The sequence below is a fragment of the Microcaecilia unicolor genome, chromosome 7 (assembly GCF_901765095.1).
Source record: "Microcaecilia unicolor chromosome 7, aMicUni1.1, whole genome shotgun sequence".
Lineage (NCBI taxonomy): Eukaryota > Metazoa > Chordata > Amphibia > Gymnophiona > Siphonopidae > Microcaecilia > Microcaecilia unicolor.
In genome coordinates, this window is record NC_044037.1 from 138,093,880 (window position 1) to 138,115,767 (window position 21,888).

A 21,888-nucleotide genomic window follows, 5' to 3' on the forward strand; every position below is an offset into this window, starting at 1 on the left:
CCTGTGTTGTGAGAAAAGAGATTAAAACAAAAGGAAACTTTATAACCAAAACATCTAAACCCCTTGCTACCCCCCTCCCCCCTCCCTCCCGTCCCTGTCCCCTTTCCTTCATGCTGCTCCCGAAGGACCAGACTACCGTTCTCGCTAGAGAACTGGTCACGCCCCTGTCTCCCCTCATCCCCCCCCCCACCGTCCTCCTTGTTATGCTGCTGTTCCCCATAACTTCTATCTTTTTATCTCTCATTTACTTGTAACAGATATAACCAACATTTATTTATAACAGATAGAATCATCTTGGAACCCGGCTTCTGACTTTTAACTCTGTTTTATACTTTACCCAGCTTATAACCCTGAGCACTCAGCATATTATTCCCTAATGTCCCTGCTTGGCTCAGAGTTTTTATCCACTGTCTTTATGTAAGTCCAAGTTCCCTTTGACTCTGGGTATTCCACTATGTCCTCCACTGTCTTCTTCTTCTAGAATTTTAGCCTTTCTTGGCTAAACTTTTCTTTTCATGGACTTGTAACAGATATAGCCCTCATTCACTTATAACAGTTATTATCAACCTATTAAACCGCTTCAAACTTTCAACTTCTCTTTATACTTTACCCAGCTTATGCTCCTGAGTGCTCAGCATATTATTCTCGAATGTCCCTGCTTGGCTCTTAGATTTTATCATCTATCTTGATGTGAGTCCAAGTTCCCTGTGGCTTTGAATATTCCACTGTGTCTCCTACTGTCGTCTTCCTCTATTGTTTTCGCCTGCCTTGGCGAGCTGTTCTCTTCATGGACTCCTCTGGCCTCTTACTTGTGTCTGTTCACTCTCTGCTCCCCCGCTTCCCAGCATTTGGTTGACAAACTGTGAAGCTTCCACGTGTGAGCTGAAAACATGCCATCTGCCCTCTTGCTGTATTCTTAATTTTGCCGGGAACATCAGAGCAAATCTTGCTTTTTTTGCATAGAGGCGTTTGCATACTTCAGTAAATTGTCGACGCTGGGCTGCAACTGCGGTTGAAAAATCCTGAAAGCAGAGCACGCTGTTGTTTTCATATAAAATCTTTCCTTTTAGTCTCCATTCCCTCAATATTTCTTGTTTATGTGCATAGTTAAGTATCTTACAGATTACCACTCTCGGTCTCTCCGCATTCTGTTCGGCTCTCCCCAGCCTGTGTGCTCTCTCTATTTTCAATGCCTTCTCCAGTTGTGGCTTATTTAGCACTTTTGGCAGCCATGATTCCAGAAATCCCGCCAACTCCACCTCTCGTATCGACTCTGGCAAACCGATCAGCCTCAAGTTATTGCGCCGCGATCTGTTTTCCAGATCCTCTACTTTTGCTTCCAACTTGTCCAATCTATCTTTCAGTTCTTTTTGCTGCTTTTCAGTTTGCAGACATTGATCTTCTACATCGGACACCCTCTGCTGGAATCCCGTCAAATCGGTTCGCAGACTTTCCAGTTTATCGTCCATCTGCCCAATCTGATCTGATATTTTCTGCAGCTTCCTGTCTACCGACACCTCCAGCAATGCTGAGACCTCAGCTGCTATCTCCGCCGCCCAGGCTGAGCTCACGGACTCGCCAGTCGCGCCGGTCTCCGCCATTTTGTTTTCTCCCACGCGGCTTCGGGCTCCCTCTTTCCGAGTTGTTTTCGTGGCCATTCCGACCGCCGTACCGCTTGGTTTTCCTGCAGCTTATTGCGTGAGTATTCCGATTTCTACTGTTGCTTTTTTGTGGGTTTTGACTCGATTTTGACGGTGCTAGGGGCTGTTGTTACCCGAGGGGACCCAGAGCTCTAACAAGCGGCGTCCTCCCCGTCGCCTAGCATCACGTGACCCCATCCATGTCAGTGGCCTTAATAGCTAAACTCACTAATCCATGAGCAAACAAAGAAACGCGTCTCCTTGAGACGTTTACAATTCCACCGGTTTGGGAATAAGCCAGGAAAATTGTTGGCACAGGTGGCTCGCACTCATATTCAACGTAAGTTGATCCCTTTGATCATATCACCAGAAGGGACTAGGGTACACAGACCAGATGGGATAATGCGGGCATTCCATTCATACTTTTCAAAAATGTTTTCTAAAGAGGGTGTCGAGGGCGGCATGTCAGCCTGGGACTATTTGGAAGACGCAGTTCTCCCCAGGCCCTTCAGAATCAGCTTTCTTCACCACTTTGGGCCCAGGAAATACAGCAGGTGCTTGTCCCTTTCTCTAGGCTCTGCTCCGGGACTGGACAGCTTCTTGGCCGAATATTATAAAATGTTACACCCACAATTTTGTGGCCCATTTATTGAATACTATGAATCGGTAGTGGAAAGGGGATCCTTTTCTTTCCATGGAAATGAAGTCCTAATCACATTGCTCCCCAAACCGGGCAAACCACGAGACCACTTAGAATCTTATAGACCCATCTCCCTGATCAATGTGGATCTCAAGATTTTGGCTCGAGTGTTGGCGGACCGTTTGGCGCCCCACATCCCCTCCCTGGTGGGGGACCACAAGGTGGGGTTTGTGAGGGGCCAACACTTGGTAATCAACGTTCGCAAGGTCCTCCTCTCTATAGCCCAGTGCCACTCTTCTAAAACACAGCTATTACTGGTTAGTCTAGATGCAGAAAAAACATTTGATAGGGGGCATTGGGATTATTTATTCCAGGTTTTGTCTTATGTGGGCCTGGGGGGCTGGTTCCTTCAAGCTATCGAAACTTTATACAAGGGACCGACGGTGTGATTGTTGGTCAATGCAATTAATTCTCCCCCCTCGGAGGTTCAAATGGGTACAAAACAGGTTTGCCCTCTTTCCCCCTTGTTATTCTTGTTGTATTTGGAACCATTGCGCACTATTGTGGCAGATCCGGACATTTCCAGAGTGCTGCTTCCGGTTCTGTCAGTGAAGGTGCTGGCTTTTGCAGATTATTTGTTTCTAACTTTAACTCACCCCCAGCGATCATTGCCTCGATTATTGTCGGTTATTGACGAGTTTGGGGTTTTCTCAGGTTTCTCACTCAACTTACAGAAGTCTGTGGCTTTGCCGTTCCACTCTGAGATAAAGGAAAATTGGGAGGGAACATTCCCATTACAATGGGCGTCGCAAGTGGTAACCTATCTGGGTGTTAGAATCCCAGCAGATTTCTCCTTACTCTACTCAATAAATATGGAATTTTTGAAAAATCGAGCGGCAACAGCCTTGCAGGGTTGGCAGTTTTTACCTATTTCCTTATTTGGGCGGGTAGCACTTTATAACATGGTTCTGTTTCTGACTTGGATATATGCATTTCAGACATTTTTTTTAAACCTTTATTTATAAATTTTACATTTACATTACCAACATAAATGCAATGGAAATATTCAGGAAATGAAAATAATATACATTAATAAACTAAAGGAAATACAATTCTCCATTCTTTTGTCCACAAAACTTTGATCCAAGTATTAGGTAAAAAAATAAAAAGAAAAAAATCTATACCATTGAAATTTGAAGAGCAGATTTACTCCTGCTAGCCTACATATAGCATTTTCTCACTGGGAAACAACTAAAGGCTTTTCCACATTTTCTTGTGATTGAATAAACTGTAGCGGTTTTAAGGGATCAAAGAAAACATAATTATTTGCATTTAAGGATACCAAGCATCTGCAAGGAAATTTTAACTGGAAAACAGCTCCCAAGTTAAGAACTCTTGTCTTATAAGAGTTCTTATCCCTCGCCAAATCAGGGAAAACTTGAATCCTTGAGCCCATAAAAACTGCACTTGCATAACGGAAATAAGTCCGGAAAATGTTATTCCTATCCATTTCTAAAGCAAAGGTAACTAATAATGTAGTCCTTTCAGTCACAATCTCCAAGGAGCTTTCTAGGAATTCAGTCAAATTTAGGTCCAGTAAATTTTGAGGTTGTCCTTCATTTATTTTCTTTATTCCAGTTATGCACTGGGCTCTAGCAATAGGTGAGAACCCTACTGCTGGTATTCCCAGTACTTCTGCAAAATATTTTCTCAATACGTCCACTGCTGGAATTAGCGGGATTTTGGAAAATTTATGAACCTCAAATTATTCCTGCGACTTTGATTTTCAAGAAATAACAATTTACGAGTATGAATCTCCCTCTCCTTGATTAATGTGGCTGTAATACTTTGAAATTTAGCAATCTCTCCTTCCAGAATAGTTACCTTTTCTGTGTTTTCCTGGACTTTCCCAGCAGTTTCTTGATATTTTGTTTTTAATTCAGTAATTTCCCCCTTAAGAGAGTTTGTAGTAATTTGTAAAGAAGTGTGGATACCTGGAATGGCGTCCCAGAGCGCTTCTAGCGTTACTACAGCCAGTCTTGCAGTTCCTCGGTTTCCTTCAGGGGTGATAGCTCGATCCAAAGACGAGGTAGCCATTTCCTCCGTTGTTAGTTTGGTTGGCGTTGAGGCTCCAACGGGCCCTCCCAGGACAGCTGACAGGGGCTGTATACCACCAATCACTCCGGTCTTCTGTCCCTCCGTCAGAACCGAATCAGCTTCTGGATGCGGAGAGGCTGTATGAGAGGGAGGACTAAGCGAGACTCCTTCAGTGCTATGATCCGCTTCCACGGAAGCGGATCCAGTAGTCGCAGGTAACCGCTCTCCGTGTCCGCACTCTGAAGGACTCGAGGACGGTTTGACGCACAGAGGGATTTACAGCTTTTGCTTTCCCTTTCTGCTTTCCCATGTTGTTCAATTGGGACTCTGGCATTTTTTTCCTCCTGGGTGCTCAGGAGCTCTGACACTCACACCCTTTCAATTGCCATCTTGGATCGATCTCATTCTGCATTTCAGACATTACCTTTGTTTTTACAGTACAAAGACGAGAGATGGCTGCACAGACGGTTAAACAAATTTCTTTGGCAGGGGAAGAGGGCCCGCATGTCTATCTCGAGGGCATCACTACCACGCAATAAGGGGGGGATCTGGGACTGTTGGATTTACGCTGTATGTGCCATCTCTCGGACTGGTTTCACAACTCTCAATACTTTTCTAACACCCCCTCAGAGACCCATTGGTTCGAATCCTTACATTTTGCCTATTGGCTCCAAGCTCTGGCGAGTCAAGTGGCGACCTTAGGTCCAGCCTCTCCCATGTTTCGAACTCTGCGCCAGGCGTGGCGCTGGTTGTATAAATTTTTTTCTTTGAGTAACACAGTCTCTCCCTTACTACCTATCAGAGGGAATCCCGCTTTCCTAGTGGGCAGCACCTCAACGGTTTTCCTGCAATGGGCATCCCGGGGGATACATTATCTGTATCATGTTGTATCAGAACAGGGAATGATAAAATCTTTTTCAGACCTTTGTGGGGAGTTTAAATTGGAAAAGCGAGATATTTTTGCCTATTTACAGTTACGACACTATGTTCAATCTCTGCCAAGAGGTTCACTGGCAGCAGAGACTTGGAAATGTTATAACTCTATGCTTGGACTTGATGCGCAATCACGCATCCCTTTGAAATTCCCACTCACATCTCAGAGATTCTACAAAATAATACGACTATGAGCTGGTGACCCAGCAATGGAATATGGACTTGAACATTTGCTTCACTAAGAGACAAACATGAACCAGTCTTCTGAGGATATACCAGCTGACAGAGAATGCCAGCTGGTGAGAGTTAAATTCAAATTCACCTTCAAACTTTATATTTCTCCTCACAGAGCCTCCAGTGCCACTCTACGAGTCTCTGACAATTGCCCCAAGTGTGATGGTGGGGGGTGCTCATTTGGGCCACATGTTCTGGATTTGCCCCCCAGTGAATGCAGTTTGGAAAGACTTGGCTTTGCACGTGTCAATGCTATGGAGGGTCACCTGGCATCAGGGTTGCCAGGTGGAAAATTTTTTTCCCACCCAAACGAGCCCAAATCCAGCCCAAAACCCGCCCAAAGTCAAACCCCACCCCTGACACCCCCACCCCCGCATCATCACCCCCGCCGTCATCAACCCCGCCCCCGCCGTCACTGGCCCCACCTCCCCCATCATCGGCCCCGCCCAGAACGTCGTTAACCCCGCCCAAAACGTCACTGACCCCGCCCCCCCGCGGCCGAAAAAACCGCTTAAAAAACCGCCCAAAAGACCCAAAACAAGCCCAAAAAACCGCAACCCGCCGCGGGCAAAAATTTCCCGCGGCGGGTCGCAGAAAACCGCCCAATTGAGCGGTAAAACCGCCCACCTGGCAACACTGCCTGGCATCACTCCCCAAAACAACTATTTAACTGGTTCACACTACAAGGAAGGGCACCAGCAGGCTTGAAGGCCTTTCTGCAGCGATCAATCCTTATGGCAAAAAAAGCAATCCTACAGCTGTGGCTCCAGCCTGAGGCCGCAATGGTAGCCCAGTGGCGTTCGCCGATGATTCACATGTGTTGTTTGGAGCGCGGGAGTACTCTGGACTTATCTTCTAAAAAGGGAGACTTGAATTGCAAGACATGGGCCCCATTTTGGGACTCGCTTACTCCTTTGGCACACAGTCGAATACTAAATTTCTGAAGTGGGTGGGATGGGGGGGCGAGGTTGGAGAAGTAATGGATTCAAGAGGATAGATATCATGTGTTAGCCGAGTAAGAGAAATGTTTTATTCTACCATCTGGCATTCATACCATTTGTTAGAAGGTGTTTTTGTTATGTGACACAAATATGTTAATAAACAAGAATTGGAAAAAAAATAAGATGCAAACTTTATTAGCTAGTCTCCATACCTTTTTCCCCATAGTTTTAAAACTAAAATTTTCTGCCACAGCATTAACAGATAGTCTCTAGAAGGCACAGCAGGGCCTAGTTCAGTCTTAAATAAAAGTAAAAAAGAAAATGCATAAGTAATGCCACACTGGGAAAAGACCAAGGGTCCATCGAGCCCAGCATCCTGTCCACGATAGCGGCTAATCCAGGCCAAGGGCACCTGGCAAGCTTCCCAAACGTACAAACATTCTATACATGTTATTCCTGGAATTGTGGATTTTTCCCAAGTCCATTTAGTAGCGGTTTATGGACTTGTCCTTTAGGAAACCGTCTGACCCCTTTTTAAACTCTGCTAAGCTAACCGCCTTCACCATGTTCTCCAGCAACGAATTCCAGAGTTTAATTATGCGTTGGGTGAAGAAACATTTTCTCCGATTTGTTTTAAATTTACTACACTGTAGTTTCATTGCATGCCCCCTGGTCCTAGTATTTTTGGAAAGCGTGAACAGATGCTTCACATCCACCTGTTCCACTCCACTCATTATTTTAAATACCTCTGTCATGTCTCCCCTCAACCTTCTCTTCTCCAAGCTGAAAAGCCCTAGCCGCCTTAGTCTTTTGTCATAGAGAAGTCGTTTCATCCCCGCTATCATTTTCGTCGCCCTTCCTGCACCTTTTCCAATTCTACTATATCTTTCTTGAGATGCGGCGACCAGAATTTAACACAATACTCAAGGTGCGGTCGCACCATGGAGCGATACAAAGGCATTATAACATCCTCACACCTGTTTTCCATACCTTTCCTAATAATACCCAACATTTTATTTGCTTTCCTAGCCGCAGCAGCACACTGAGCAGAAGGTTTCAGTGTATTATCGATGACGACACCCAGATCCCTTTCTTGGTCCGTAACTCCTAACATGGAACCTTACATGACGTAGCTATAATTCGGGTTTTTTTTCCCCACATGCGTCACCTTGCACTTGCTCACATTAAACATCATCTGCCATTTAGCAGCCCAGTCTCCCAGTGTCTTAAGGTCCTTCTGTAATTTTTCTCAATCCTGTCGCGAATTAACGACTTTGAATAACTTTGTGTCATCAGCAAATTTAATTACCTCGCTAGTTACTCCCATCTCACAGACCCCTGAGGAACCCCACTTCTCCATTGTGAATACTGCCCATTTAACCCCACTCTCTGTTTCCTATCCTTCAACCAGAATCCACAATAGGACATTTCCTCCTATCCCATGACCCTCCAATTTCCTCTGTAGCCTTTCATGAGGTACCTTGTCAAACACCTTTTGAAAATCCAGATACACATAGAAGCAAGCATTAACTAGTTTCCATAGTGTACAACCCTTTTCCCCATAGCTTTAAACTGAAACTTTCTCTAGAGGTATTTATTTATTTATTGCATTTGTATCCCACATTTTCCCACCTATTTGCGGGTTCAGTATGGCTTACAATACATTGTATTGATGGAGGTACAATTTGTTACAACTCGATTATGGTTACATTGTGAGGAGTAAAGTAAAGACAAAGTCTACGTATCGCAAGGGGAATAGAACAATGGAACAGAACAATGGAATAGTGAAGAAACAACGGATACTAATAGGATTACAGAACAATAGCTAAAGAACGTTTGGTTATAACATTTTTACCTGTAGATTAAGGTTTGAATGTGTTAGAATTTCGGGGGATGAGAGTATAAATGAGTATGTACTGATGCAGTACTAACAGTGTGCATGGACTTCATGTGTTTTAATCCTTTCGATAGATTTTTTTCGAAGAGATAAGTCTTCAATGATTTGCGGAAGTCGGTCAGCTCGTAAGTCGTCCTCAGGTTACGTGGTAGTTTATTCCAGAATTGCGTGCTCATATAAGAGAAGGTTGATGCATGTAGCACTTTGTATTTTATGCCTTTGCAATTTGGGAAGTGGAGGTTAAGGAAAGTTCGGGATGATCTTTTAGCGTTTCTGGGTGGTAAGTCAGACATGTAGGTTGGGGCTTCACCGTGAATAATTTTGTGAACTAGTGTGCATAATTTAAAAGTGATTCGTTCCTTGAGTGGGAGCCAGTGTAGCTTCTCTCGTAAGGGTTTCGCACTTTCGTATTTTGGTTTCCCGAAGATGAGTCTGGCAGCTGTGTTCTGGGCTGTTTGAAGTTTCCTCAGTATTTGCTCTTTACAACCTGCGTACAGTGAGTTGCTGTAATCCAGATGGCTGAGTACGAGTGATTGCACTAGGCTGCGGAAGATGGATCTTGGGACGAATGGTCTTATTCTTTTCAGTTTCCACATGCTGTAGAACATCTTTTTGGTTGTGTTGTTTGCGTGAGTTTCGAGTGTTAGGTGGCGGTCAACAGTGACTCCAAGGATTTTTAAAGTATCTGAAATAGGAAGATTTAGTTTTGGTGTGTTTATAGGTAGAAATGTAACAACCAAGAGTATAAAAACGATAGTAGCAAGGCTTAAACTGTCCTAAAAGAAAGTTATTTTCTTGCCTGCTGGAGAGGTAGCACTGCTACTGACCTGAATTCGGTGTTAATTAAGGTGTGAGGAAGTAGAATATTTGCAAATGTTACTAAGGGCTAGCTTCAAAGGGTTTGTTTGAAACAGTCTCCTTAGAATCCAAACCATATAGAGAGGAAGAGTCCCACTTAAATTTCTTTCTGAAAACTCTGAGAGAAGAGGACATTTCTGTGGGTAACTGACATTATTTTATGCTGTGCTTGGTAACTTAAAGATTGGGTTTAAAAGAAGAATTGCAGGATATTGATTTAAAAAAAAAGCAAGCTTTATTAGCTAGTCTCCATACCCTTTTCCCCATAGTTTTAAAACTTAAATTTTCTGCTACAGCATTAACAGTAGAAGGCACAGTAGGACCTAGTTCGGTCCTCATTCAAACCCACCCCAACTCCCATCTACCCCTAGCTCAACTCTTCATTTATAGTCAATTATGCTAATTAGGACAACAAGAGGGGAGTTTTCATTAGAGTTTTAATTATTTAATTTGTTTCTGAGAAGCAAACTGTAAATAAATTACACCAATCTAAAGGCTCTTTATATTTATCTGATATCCCTATTACCTTAAGAAGTTTTAATTAAACAACTATATAATACTAAGATGCAGGCAGTGGTCCTGCATCTTTTGCATTCTTTGTCACATGTATGATTGTCTCCCAGTTGGTGAGAGATCATATGTGTGTGCTTGATACAAAGAGCTCCTAGCTCTCTGAGAATGAGTTCATTCACTTGAGGCTAGAGTAGCAGACTTGGAGGAGCTGAGGTACATAGAGGAGGCCTGCAGGGACGTTGTAGAGAAGTCCCACCTCCAATCTGGCAGCCCCTGTGCTGCCTTGGAGGAGGGAGGCCTTCTAAAAGGACAGCATCACCCTGGTGCAGCTGGAAGTAATCCTGTAGCCAGGACCAGAACGCCAGGGGATGCAATATCCTCTTGCACCAAGGATGTATTTCCAGTAGCTTCTGCCCAGGAGGGGGAAGGGTTAGCATGGCTGTTGTAGTTGGTGATTTGATTATTAGGCATGTAGATAACTGGGTGGCTGGTGGATGTGAGGATCACTTGGTAACTTGCCTACCTGGTGCGAAGGTGGTGGACCTCACGCATCACCTAGATAGGACTTTAGGTAGTGCTGGGGAGGAGCTGGCTGTCTTGGTACATGTGGGTACCAGTGAGATAGGAAAATGTGGGAGAGAAGTTCTGGAAGCCAAATGTAGTTAGAAAGCTCAAATCCAGAACCTCTAGAGTAGCATTTTCCAAAGTGCTACCAATTTCACGAGAAGGCCCAAGAGACAGGCAGATCTCCGGAGTCTCAATGTATGGATGAGGCAATGGTGCAGGGAGGAGGGTTTTAGATTTGTAAGGAACTGGGCAACTTTCTGGGGAAAGGGGAGCCTGTTCTGGAAGGATGGGCTCCACTTCAACCAGGGTGGAACCAGGCTGTTGGCATCGGCATTTAAAAAGGAGATAGAGCAGCTTTTAAATTAGAACCTGGGGGAAGGCCGACAGTCGTTCAAAAATGCATGGTTCAGAACAAGATATCTTTCAAAGATATCACCAAAACAGGTAAGATAGGGTATCCCGATAGCGAGATTGCAAAAGAGACCATAGTAGATCAGGTGACCTTAAATAAAAATCAGAGAAAAGATTTATTTATTTATTTGTTACATTTGTATCCCACATTTTCCCACCTATTTGCAGGCTCAATGTGGCTTACATAGTACTGGAAAGACGTTTACACATTCCGGTGTGAACAAATACAATGTGATGATGTAGTAGGATGAAGTTTATATGGCAGAGCCACAATAAGAATCGTAGAGCGGAAGAGTAGAATTATGTTCATTACGTGCTTTAGTTTTCTTGTGTAGCCGAGGTCAGGCATTTAAGTTGGATCGGGAGGATTGCAAATTATCACTGTCCACTAATGAGCAAGATGTAAATAGGACAACAAACATTATTTAAAATGTCTATATGTGAATGCCAGAAGCCTAAGAAATAAGATGGGAGAGTTAGAATATATTGCACTAAATGAAAAACTTATATATAATAGGCATCTCTGAGACCTAGTGGAAGGAGGATAACCAGTGGGACACTGTCGTACCAGGGTTTAAATTATATCGTAGTGATAGGGTGGATCGAATTGGTGGAGGGGTAGCTTTGTATGTTAAGGAAGGCCTTGAATTAAATAGATTGAAAATTCTGCAGGAAACAAAATACATCTTGGAATCTCTATGGATTGAAATTCCATGTGTAAAGGGGAAAAGGATAGTGATAGGAGTGTACTACCATCCACCTGGCCAGGATGAACTGACGAATGTAGAAAAGTTATCAGAAATTAGGGAGGCTAACAAACTAATAATGGGTGATTTCAATTTCCCCAATATTGACTGGGTGAATGTAACATCAGTACATGCTAGGGACGTAATATTCCTTGACAAAATCAAGGACTGCTTTATGGAGCAGCTGGTACAGGAGCCAACAAGAGAAGGAAAACTTCTAGACCTATTTCTTAGTGGAGCGCATGATCTGGTGCAGGAGGTAATGGTGCTGGGGCCGCTTGATAACAATGATCATAATATGATCAGATTTGATATCGGATTTGGAGTAAGTATACACAAGAAATCCAATACATTAGCATTTAACTTTCAAAAAGGGGACTATGATAAAATGAGAAGAACAGTGAAAAGAAAAACTTAGAGGAGTGACTGTGAAGGTAAAATATTTACATAAAACATGGATGCTGTTCAAAAATACCATCCTGGAAGACCAGGCCAAATATATTTCGTGTATTAAAAAAGTAGGAAGGAAGACAGCTGGCATGGTTAAAAAGTGAGGTGAAGAAAGCTATTTATTTGTTTATTTCTCAATGTATTTATACCCCACATTATCCCCACAAACATGCAGGCTCAATGTGGCTAAAAAAAATCCTTCAGAAAATGGAAGAAGGAATGACTGAAAATAATAAGAAACAGCATAAGGAATGGCAAGTCCTAGGCAGGACAAGGCAAGACTCGGAACTGGATTAAAAGTGGGATTGGGACCCAGGCAATACAAGGTAAGGCAGAACAAAGCAAGACATGAAACTAGATTGAAACTTGTCTAGAAAAGGGCAAGGCAAGGACTGGATCTGGACAAGGCTAGGAAGAACTGGACAAGGCAGACAGACAAGACAGAAGCTGGATCCAGCAAGGCAAGAAAGCAAGATAAAGGGCTAGAACAAACCCACACAGGAACACGGCAAAACATAGGAACAAAGCTAGAACTGGGTTCAGACACGGCAAGGCAGGTTAAGAACTGGATCCAGACACAGACTCGGCAGACAGGACAGGAGCTAGGCAACAGGAACACACAGAAGCAAGACTATAGACAAGGCAGTAGCCAGACTTGGCTTGGCAGGAACAGGAACCAGGAGCAGACTTGGCTTGGCTGGAACAGGAACCAGGAACAGACTGGCTTGGCAGGAGCAGGAACAGGAACCAGGAACAGACTTGGCTTGGCAGGAAGAGGAACCAGGAATAGACTTGGCTTGGCAGGAACAGGAACCAGGAGCGGCTTAACAGGAACCAGGAACAGACTGGCTTGGCAGGAGCAGGAACAGGAACCAGGAACAGACTTGGCTTGGCAGGAAGAGGAACCAGGAATAGACTTGGCTTGGCAGGAACAGGAACCAGGAGCGGCTTGACAGGAACAGGAACCAGGAACAGATTTGGCTTGGCAGGAACAGGAACCAGGAACAGACATGGCTTAGCAGGAACAGGAACAGAGCTTTGGCTTTAGCAGAAAATAGGAACAAGGTATAACTGAAGCAAAAGTCAAGAATAGAGCTAGACTAAAGCAGGAACCAGTGATAGAGTCAAACTGTAACAGAAACCAAGAGCCGGGTTTGGCTAAAGCAAGATCCAAGCTTTCAGAAACAAGGTTCAGAAGCAAGACACACCAGGACAAGACTCACAGAAACAAATCCAGGCAGGAATCAAGGCATACATGAATAAGGTTACTTAAGAACAAGGTTTACAAAAGCAAGGCTTTTAGAAACATGGTTCAAAAACAAAGTTTTCAGGTACAAGACTTAGAGAAACACAGGGACAAGACTCACAGGAACAAAGCCAGGCAGGATACAAGGCATTCAGGAATAAAACCCAGCAAGAATTGGATCCAAAGAAGAAACACAAAGACAGGGTAAAGAGACCTCTTTCAAAGACAAGGCATGAAAGTTCCAAGGTGCATTATAAAGGACATGCTGATGATGTCACAACTTAGAATGAGTAGACTGTAGTGAGGCTTGGATAGCAGGAACACCAGAGCAAGGCTTGGATAGCAGGAACACAGGCAGCAGATGCATCAATGCAGGGAGAAAGCAGCCCTGTAGAATCCACAGAGCCAGATCACTGGAAAAAGGTGAGTCTGGATGCAGGGGCATGACCACAGCCACTCGTTAAAATGAATCGGAGAAAATATTTCTTCACTCAACGTGTAATTAAACTCTGGAATTCGTTGCCAGAGAATGTGGTAAAGGTGGTTAGCTTAGCGGGGTTTAAAAAAGGTTTGGATGACTTCCTAAAGGAAAAATCCATAGACCATTATTAAAATGGGGAAAATTCACTGCTTATTTCTAAAATAACACAAAAAGCAAAAGTAGAGCTCTATGGGAGAATTAATATGGTGGAGTTATTCTTAGGCAAGGTCTCATATGCTAGTCGCAGCCTATATTCAATGTTTTAATGGCTGTCATCATTATAATCATTGACTCATGCCAACCCTCCTACCATCGATTGAAGCTACACGGCACACTAATATTTTTTTGACACTTGTAATTGCAGTGCTCGCTATTTTTGTAATTTTTTGGCGCGCTGTTAACTAGTTGATCACATCATGGCTGGAGATGGCTTAACACTTTAATAACTTTAATGCATAACTTATCTGTCCAGAATTCAACCTCTTCAGATAAACAGTAATATGCTCAAACCTCGGTAGGCTGAATAACCGCACTGCCGAATTTTGCACAACTTGGAGTGACTCAATAAAGGCTGTGGGTAGCCCCAAGTACACAATATTACAGTAATCCAGGCCATTTAAAACCATGGCCTCTATCACTCTCACAAAATCCATTTTGGTCAATAATTGCTGCAGCCTGCTCAATAAATACAATTTAAGGGGTCGTTTTACAAAGGTACACTGAAAAATGACCTGCAGTAGTGTAGGCGTGGGTTTTGGGCACGCGCAGAATCATTTTTCAGCGCACCTGTAAAAAAGGCCTTTTTTTCTGAAAATGGATGTGCTTCAAAATCAAAATTGCTGCACATCCATTTTGGGTCTGAGACCTTACCGCCAGCCATAGACCTAGCGGTGAAGAATTTGGGCTGTAATGACCTATGTGTGTCGGATGCCACTTGGTGCACGTCAGAAAATAAAAAATATTTTCAATACCTGCGCCAAAATTGAAATTACTGCAAGGGCCATGCGGTAATTGGGTGGTAACTCCAATTTACCCGCATTGGGCGCGCGTAGGCTCCTACGCAGCTTAGTAAAAGGGGCCCTCAAATAAGAGCTGCCAATCAACTGCTGAATCTAGGGCCTAAAAGAAAAATGAGAATCAAACATCACCCTTAGATTCCGCACCTGAGTCAAAACCTTCACAGAAGTCCCAGACGAAAGAAACAACATCGGGCAATACAAGAGTTGAATCTACAACAACGTGCAACAATTCAGTTTTCTTGATATTTAATTTCAGTCCATTTTTAGTTAACCAAACAAGCAAGTTGTCAAAAACAGCTGAAGGAAACTCTGTTAGAGAAAAAAGAAATCGAGTATCATCTGCATGAATGCTGTATGACAGCGTTTCCCAAACCGTGCGCTGCAACACCCCAGTGCGCCGCGGCGAACTCAGGGGTGCTGCGGGGCAGATGGGAGGTTCACAGGCAAGCGCCGGGATGTCACTTAATGTCAACATATTTAAACAAAGTTGTATGGAATTTCAGGAAATCTGCATGGCTTTGGCAAGCTACCGATCACAGCTCAGGATTGCCCTTTTAGGCGCCAGACAGGCTCTGGTGACCAATTACACCTTAGCTGTGATCCGTAGCTTGCCCTAGCCATGTGTGGCAGGAAAACAGCAGTCCTCCGTTGGTGAGAAAGATTTTGTACGCAGCTGGCCGAGAGAAAAAGATAAAAAGTAAGCAAATTAATCCTGGTCCTGTAAGAATAGCGTTAAAAAAAAAATCATGAAGCCAAAGGGAGGTTTCTGGCACCATGTGGGAATCACTGTCGCTGACAGGGACCCGTACAAACAGAAGGAGAATTGTAGGTGGGGTGGTGGAGGGAAAAAGAGATGCTGCAGGAGGAATGAGGGGCATAAGTGTTGGACAAGAGTTGGAGGGAGGGGGGAAGGGGTGAAATCTTGTATATGGGGGTCAAGGGGAGGGCGAAATGCTGCATGGAGAGGGGAGAAGGACCGGGGAGGGAGAAATGTTGGACATAGGGGGCGGAGAGAAGGGAGAAATGGTGCATGGGGGAGACAGAGACATACTGGATATGATGTGTAGTGGGGGGGGGGGGGGCAGTGGAGACCTGTGTGGCTGGGGAAGGGAGATGCCGCAAAACATTTCTTGGACACTAAAGGGTGCCTTGAACCGAAAAAAATTTGGGAACCACTGCTGTGTGATACCCCCATGGATTGCAACAAATGACACAATGGACACAAATACATGTTAAACAACACTGCTGATGATGCAGAACCTTGTGGAAACCCCTCATTTCCTACACATACAACTTGCTGTCACTCAAAAATTATTTAAACCATAATAATACTGTTCCTTCAAGGTCACATTCAACCAGGTGCTTCAGCAAAATTTCATGATCTAGTCTATCAAACACTGCTGATATATCCAGAAAAGCAAAAACATAATTTGTATGCTTATCCATCCCTAACCGCTCCTCATCCACAGTTGCTGCTACAATTGCCTCGGTGCTATGTGCCCTTTGAAAATCATATTGATACATACTGAACAATGAATGTCTAGACAGAAAATCATCTAGTTGTACATAAACATATTTTTCTAATACATTCACTAACACAGGCAGAGCAGATATTGGATGGTAATTGGCCAAGATGTTACACTCCATTTTCAGAACTTTCACAGTGGTTCACACCATAGTCACTTTCAATTCATCAGAAATAAATCCAGCTCTCAAAAACATATTAACAATTGTAACCAAACACTTTGTTGTTTTACAACAGTGTTTCCCAAGTCCAGTCCTGGAGTACCCCTTGCCAGTCAGGTTTTCAGGATTTCCACAATGAATATGCATGAACTTGATTTGCATACACTGCCTCCATTATATGCAAATCTCTTTCATATATATTCATTGTGGATATCCTGAAAACCTGACTGGCAAGGGGTACTTCAGGACTGGACTTGGGAAACACTGTTTTACAAGATGGTGTTGTGAGCTGTTAGCCACCAGCTCATTTCTTTTTGTATTTCTTAAGATAATAACACATAACTCACTAGACACTCAGATCATGTTTTTGAGCCCTGTTGGGTTACTGGGTCATTTTGTCTACCAAATATTACTCCTTTCTTGTTTGACAGGCACATTGGTCCTGTTTCATTTTTCTGTTATCTTGGATTCTGCTCTGTCTTTTGGTCCTCAAATATCTCAGGTTGTTAAAAAAAAATGGGGGGTTTTCTATGTAAGTTGAGGGCGGTTCGTAATTTATTGGATTTTGATGCACTCTGTTCCTTGTTCTATGCTTTCCTTCTTTCCAGGTACGATTATTGCAGTATTATTTCTGTGGAAATTACTAAACATAATCTTAAAAGATTACAAACTACAAAATACCGCAGCATGTATACTTTACCAAGCATCTCATTTTGATCATGCATCGCCTCTTCTCCGACAAGCTTTATTGGTTACCTGTTGATTTCAGGGTTAAATTTAAAATTCTAACCTTAACACATAAGGTTCTTCACAATGGTTCCTCTGCTTACCTTGCTTCCATGGTGATGCCCTACACTCATTCTTGTACCTTACGCTCACTAAAAGACAGTAGGTTAATTCTCCCACATCCCCTCTAAAGCTAGATGGGAATCCAGTAGATCTAGTGCATTTTATTTTACCTCTCCAGCAGTATGGAATTCATTACCGCAATACCTTCAGCTTGAAACATATAACACGTCCTTTTGTTCTTCATTAACAACTCACCTTTTTCAGCAGGCTTTTATTATGTAGGCCTTTGTTGATTCTACAGCAGAAGACGGGTTGGTTGGATGATAATTGTGTATATTACTGAGCTTGTTTGGATTCTGTTATGAATTATCTTGTATGCCTTTGACTATTTTTCTTGTATGACTGAAGTAGTGTTTGAGTGGTAAAGGTAGTTAATTCTTTCCTATCCATAATTGGTGTTCTTTTCTGTTTTTATTGATTCTTATTTTAAACCACTTTAATTTGCTTGCAACGGAAATGGTATAGCAAGCTTAATAAACGATAATATATGTTGGATGTAGGTCAGATACAGCAGACAATAACAATCAGGTACAGTGTAAGGGTAAAGGGATTTGATAATACTGCCTTTCTGTGGTATAGTCATAGAGGTTTACTTTTATTATATGCAAGTACTTTTACTGTCCCTAGTAGTCTCACAGTCTAAGTAATATACCTTGGGCAATGGAGGGTTATGTGACTTGCCCAGAATCACAAGGAGCTGCAGTGGGAATTGAATTTCTCCCTCCAAAAGTATAGTTCTGCTCATGCTTCATCCATGTGAATGTCCCCTTACGTACCCAAGGGCACGCAGTCACACAGTGCTTAAATGCAAGTGTAAAATTACCTGCACCTAATTATAGAATTGCCCTTTTAGGGGGTATTTTTGTAGGCAACTCAAATGCCTAAAACAGCATTTTGCTTGTGTTATAGATGCCTATAAAATTGTTTAGGGTAGGAACTCAGGAAACATAGCATCTGTTTTTATGCAATATACATGCAGGTGTTCTCTTCCTCATCTACAATTCTCTGCCTTGGGATTGGTGTCTTAGTGCATAATTAATAAAATAATTATTATAAATTGTGCATAGGTGCCGATTCTTACTAGTACTTATGTGCAGAAAGTTACTCCTCCCTCAGTGTACATGTAAATTTATGTAGCTTTGAGGTACCTTTTATAAAATAGATGCAGCTTATGCATCTGTGTGCCATTTCTGTCTAAGTGCCACCTTATAAAAATATTTTCCCATATGTACAAAAAATGAATGTGATGCATCCAGCCCACACAATGTACTTTGAAATGCTGTTTTGAATGGCTTTATTTATTTATTTATTTATTTATTGCATTTGTATCCCACATTTTCCCACCTGTTTGCGGGCTCAAAGTGGCTTACAATAGATTATGAATTATGGAAATTACATTTTGTTACAGTTCGGTTATGGATTACATTGTGAAGAGTTATACGAGACAAATCAAAGTATCGTTAAGGAATATATCAATGGAAAAGAACATTGAAACATTGGAAGGAAAACAACGTATATCTAGGAAATCTAGTATAAGGCTGGCCATATACTAGATTTCTGTCTTGTAATAATCTTGTTTTTCTTTTCCCCCCAGGGAGCAGAGGAAACAGTTTCAAGCACTGGTGGAACATAAGTTTAATGAGTGGTTAATTCAGACTGGGAACCGACAGCAGCTAGACAGCCTTGTGCCTCCTACAGCAGGCTCAAAACAGGTGGCTGCATAAGTACTTACAGACCAAATGGAAGAGAGAAAAGCAAAGTAGAAGTTGTAAATTCACACTTCATTTCAAGCAATCTTTATTTCCTAAAATATTAATGGAAAACTTATTTATTTAGGAGCATGGAAGAAAGCAATAATTTGATAGCAAGCGGTAACAACAGTTGACACAGAAACTCTTGTGATGCCATCTCTTGTCAGCACAGGGCATTCTTCCAGATTTTTAAAATAAGAACTTTTGAGCCTTAGCAGAGATTTTCATATGCTGCTGAACTGTTGGCCCTCTGTTTTCTTTTTTTTCCATTATCTCCAGAAGATGACCTACTTGACCACTGGTGCTATTGTAGTCCTTTAATGCTTTCTTGTTTTTTTTTCCTTTGGTACTACAAATAGTTTTCTAGGCCTATGCATTAAAGTTGAGTGTTGTAACTTTAGTTCAAACATTTCCATCTTCCATTCCCAGTCTGTGTACCACTGTAAAGCCACTACACTTTGAAATAAACTGGAGGGACTTCCTTGTGTCTTGAGGGCAAGTGCTCTTTTTTCCCCAAGGATCAAGATGTGACCTTAGATCATGCATTCCAACATGAGGCCAACACTGATTGCATCATTATAGGTGTTGGATTTGGAAAGGTTGATCATTGAATTGTTCAAGCCATGCTTGAAAGAAATCAAATTTTACATTGATCACCTTGACTACATAGGTGTTCCAAATAATCTGTTCTGGTTCCTTCACTACAGGCAACCCAGCGTTTCAATGTGCACTCCAGTTTAGAGCATATTAAGGAATGAGTCAGCTTGCTCAGCACAAATATTTTCCTCAGTGATTATACTACTACTACTACTACTTAACATTTCTAAAGCACTACTAGGGTTACGCAGCGCTGTACAATTTAACATGGAAGGACAGTCCCTTCTCGAAGAGCTTACAATCTAAAAGACAAATGTACAGTTAATCTGATAGGTCAGATAGATTGGGGCAACCTATATGTTCGAAAAGTTAGGTTCCGAGTGCAGCATTGAAGAGGTGAGCTTTAAGCAAGGATTTGAAGATGCTCAATTTGAGGATTGCTCAGTAGTGGTGCCAGCTTTATATTAAACTGGTGTCTTTTGGTGACCGTTCATGCAAGCTTAGGCTTCTAGCTCCTAAGCAGAAAGAGTTCCACTTTGAGAGATCAATGGAATATGATTCTGAACATGACTGCTGTTTAGATATTTCCTCTGAGCCTGCTTCATAAACAACAGGAAATGATTCCCCAATTACCTCTCATTCACTGTCCCTGATCCTTGTAATCTTCTACCCCCCTCCCCTCCAGACTTTAATGTTCTGTTCCCAGTTATTGTTAGTAGTGGAAACAGAATGAACCTTACTAGGCTGCTAATACTGGCAGCATTATGGAGAATTTTTGTTTCTAAGCTAGCTTAGCAATTATAATGGCACTAAAATAAATTAATGGATACGGTTGATAGCATTGAAATCCCCGTAAGCAATGAGAGGGGAAGTCATCAACATGGGCAACTGTTAAGTTGGGTTATTTTAGTACAGGGCATGGGTGGGGATGGAGAAGATTACTTGAGGGGATGGAGGAGATTCCAGTGGGGACGGGCAGGGAATAGTGAAATTTCTTTCCCTGTGCATCTCTTTAATGGAGACAGAAAAATGAGTTCCTTTGGTTCGCCCCTTAAAGGCACAGTATTTCAACTGACAAAGCAGTGTGACATCCTTTCCGGAGGAATTTTCAGAAATAATGTAGTAAAGGTAGCTATGGTTCCAAAAGCAAGTAGTCAACCAATCTGCAAGAGCCAAACCGGCAGAAAAGAAGCAGACCAGAATTTACACATCACAATTCACAGCACATCTTAAGACCAGGTGAGCAGTTTGCTCAGATGATGGCAGATAAAGACCTGTTCAGTCCATCCAGTCTACCTAACAAGATAACTCATAGCATAAGGTACAATGTGAATACTATATCTAAATACTTGAACTTCATTTGTCTTTGCCCAGCACTGGCCTTGTTCTCCAACTACTGAAGTTGTCACCGAAGCCCCATTCCAGCCCATTCAAACCTATCAATCCACTATCAGGGCACAGATATTAGAAGTCTGCCCGGCACTGGCCTATCTGTCCAGCCACGATCAGGGTTCAGACCGGAAGTGTATGCAGCACTGGCTTTGCTTCCCAAATACTGATGTTGTCATCTAATTACTTCTTTTTGGTTCCATGTCTTCTCTGTAGAATTCCTTTGTGTTTATCCCACACATTTTTGAATACCGTTACCGTTTTCATCTCCATCACCTAGAGCATTCCAGGTATCTATCACATTCTCCATCAAAAAGTAATCCTTGGCATTCTTCCATAGTCGTCCCCCCTGCAACCTCAATTCATATCCTCTAGTTTTACTGCCTTCCCGTGTCTGGAAAAGTTTTGTTTGTAGATTAATACCTTTCAAATATTTGAATGTCTGTATCACATCGCACCTGTCTCTCTTTTCCTCCAGGATGTACATGTTCAGATAATTAAGTCTCTCCTCATAAGTCCTGCGACAGAAAACCCATACCATTTTTGTCGCTTTTCTCTGAACCGTTTCAAGTCATATGTATGTCCTTAGCAAGATACGGCCACCAAAACTGAACACAGTACTCCAAGTGGGTCATCACCAACAAACTTGTACAGGGGCATCAAAACCTCCTTTCTTATTCTGGTTATACCCCTCTGTATGCAGCCTAGTACCCTTCTGGCCGTGGCCACCACCTTGTTGCATTGTTTCATCAACAGACATCATCACCCTGAGGTCCCTCTCCTGAGCTGTGCTTTTCAATCTCTCTCCTCCTATCCAATACATCTCCTTTGGATTTCTGCACCCCAAGTGCATCACTCTTCACTTCTTTGCATTAAAATTTAACTGTCAGACCTTTGACCATTCTTCTAACTTTTGGAGATCTCTTTTAATGGTTTCTGCTCC

At 42.6% G+C, this 21,888-nt stretch overlaps 1 protein-coding gene across 3 annotated transcripts in view; it reads left to right on the forward strand.

Annotated features, from left to right (window-relative positions):
• Positions 1-18,953, forward strand: part of TBCCD1 (TBCC domain containing 1) — a 467,458-nt gene extending 448,505 nt beyond the window's left edge. For all 3 annotated transcript variants that reach the window (XM_030209751.1, XM_030209750.1, XM_030209752.1), the window contains one exon: positions 18,803-18,953. In XM_030209751.1, the coding sequence (XP_030065611.1) occupies positions 18,803-18,932 (130 nt within the window). In that variant the 3' untranslated portion in view covers positions 18,933-18,953. The remainder of the gene's footprint in view (positions 1-18,802) is intronic.
• Positions 18,954-21,888: the final 2,935 nt, after the last annotated feature.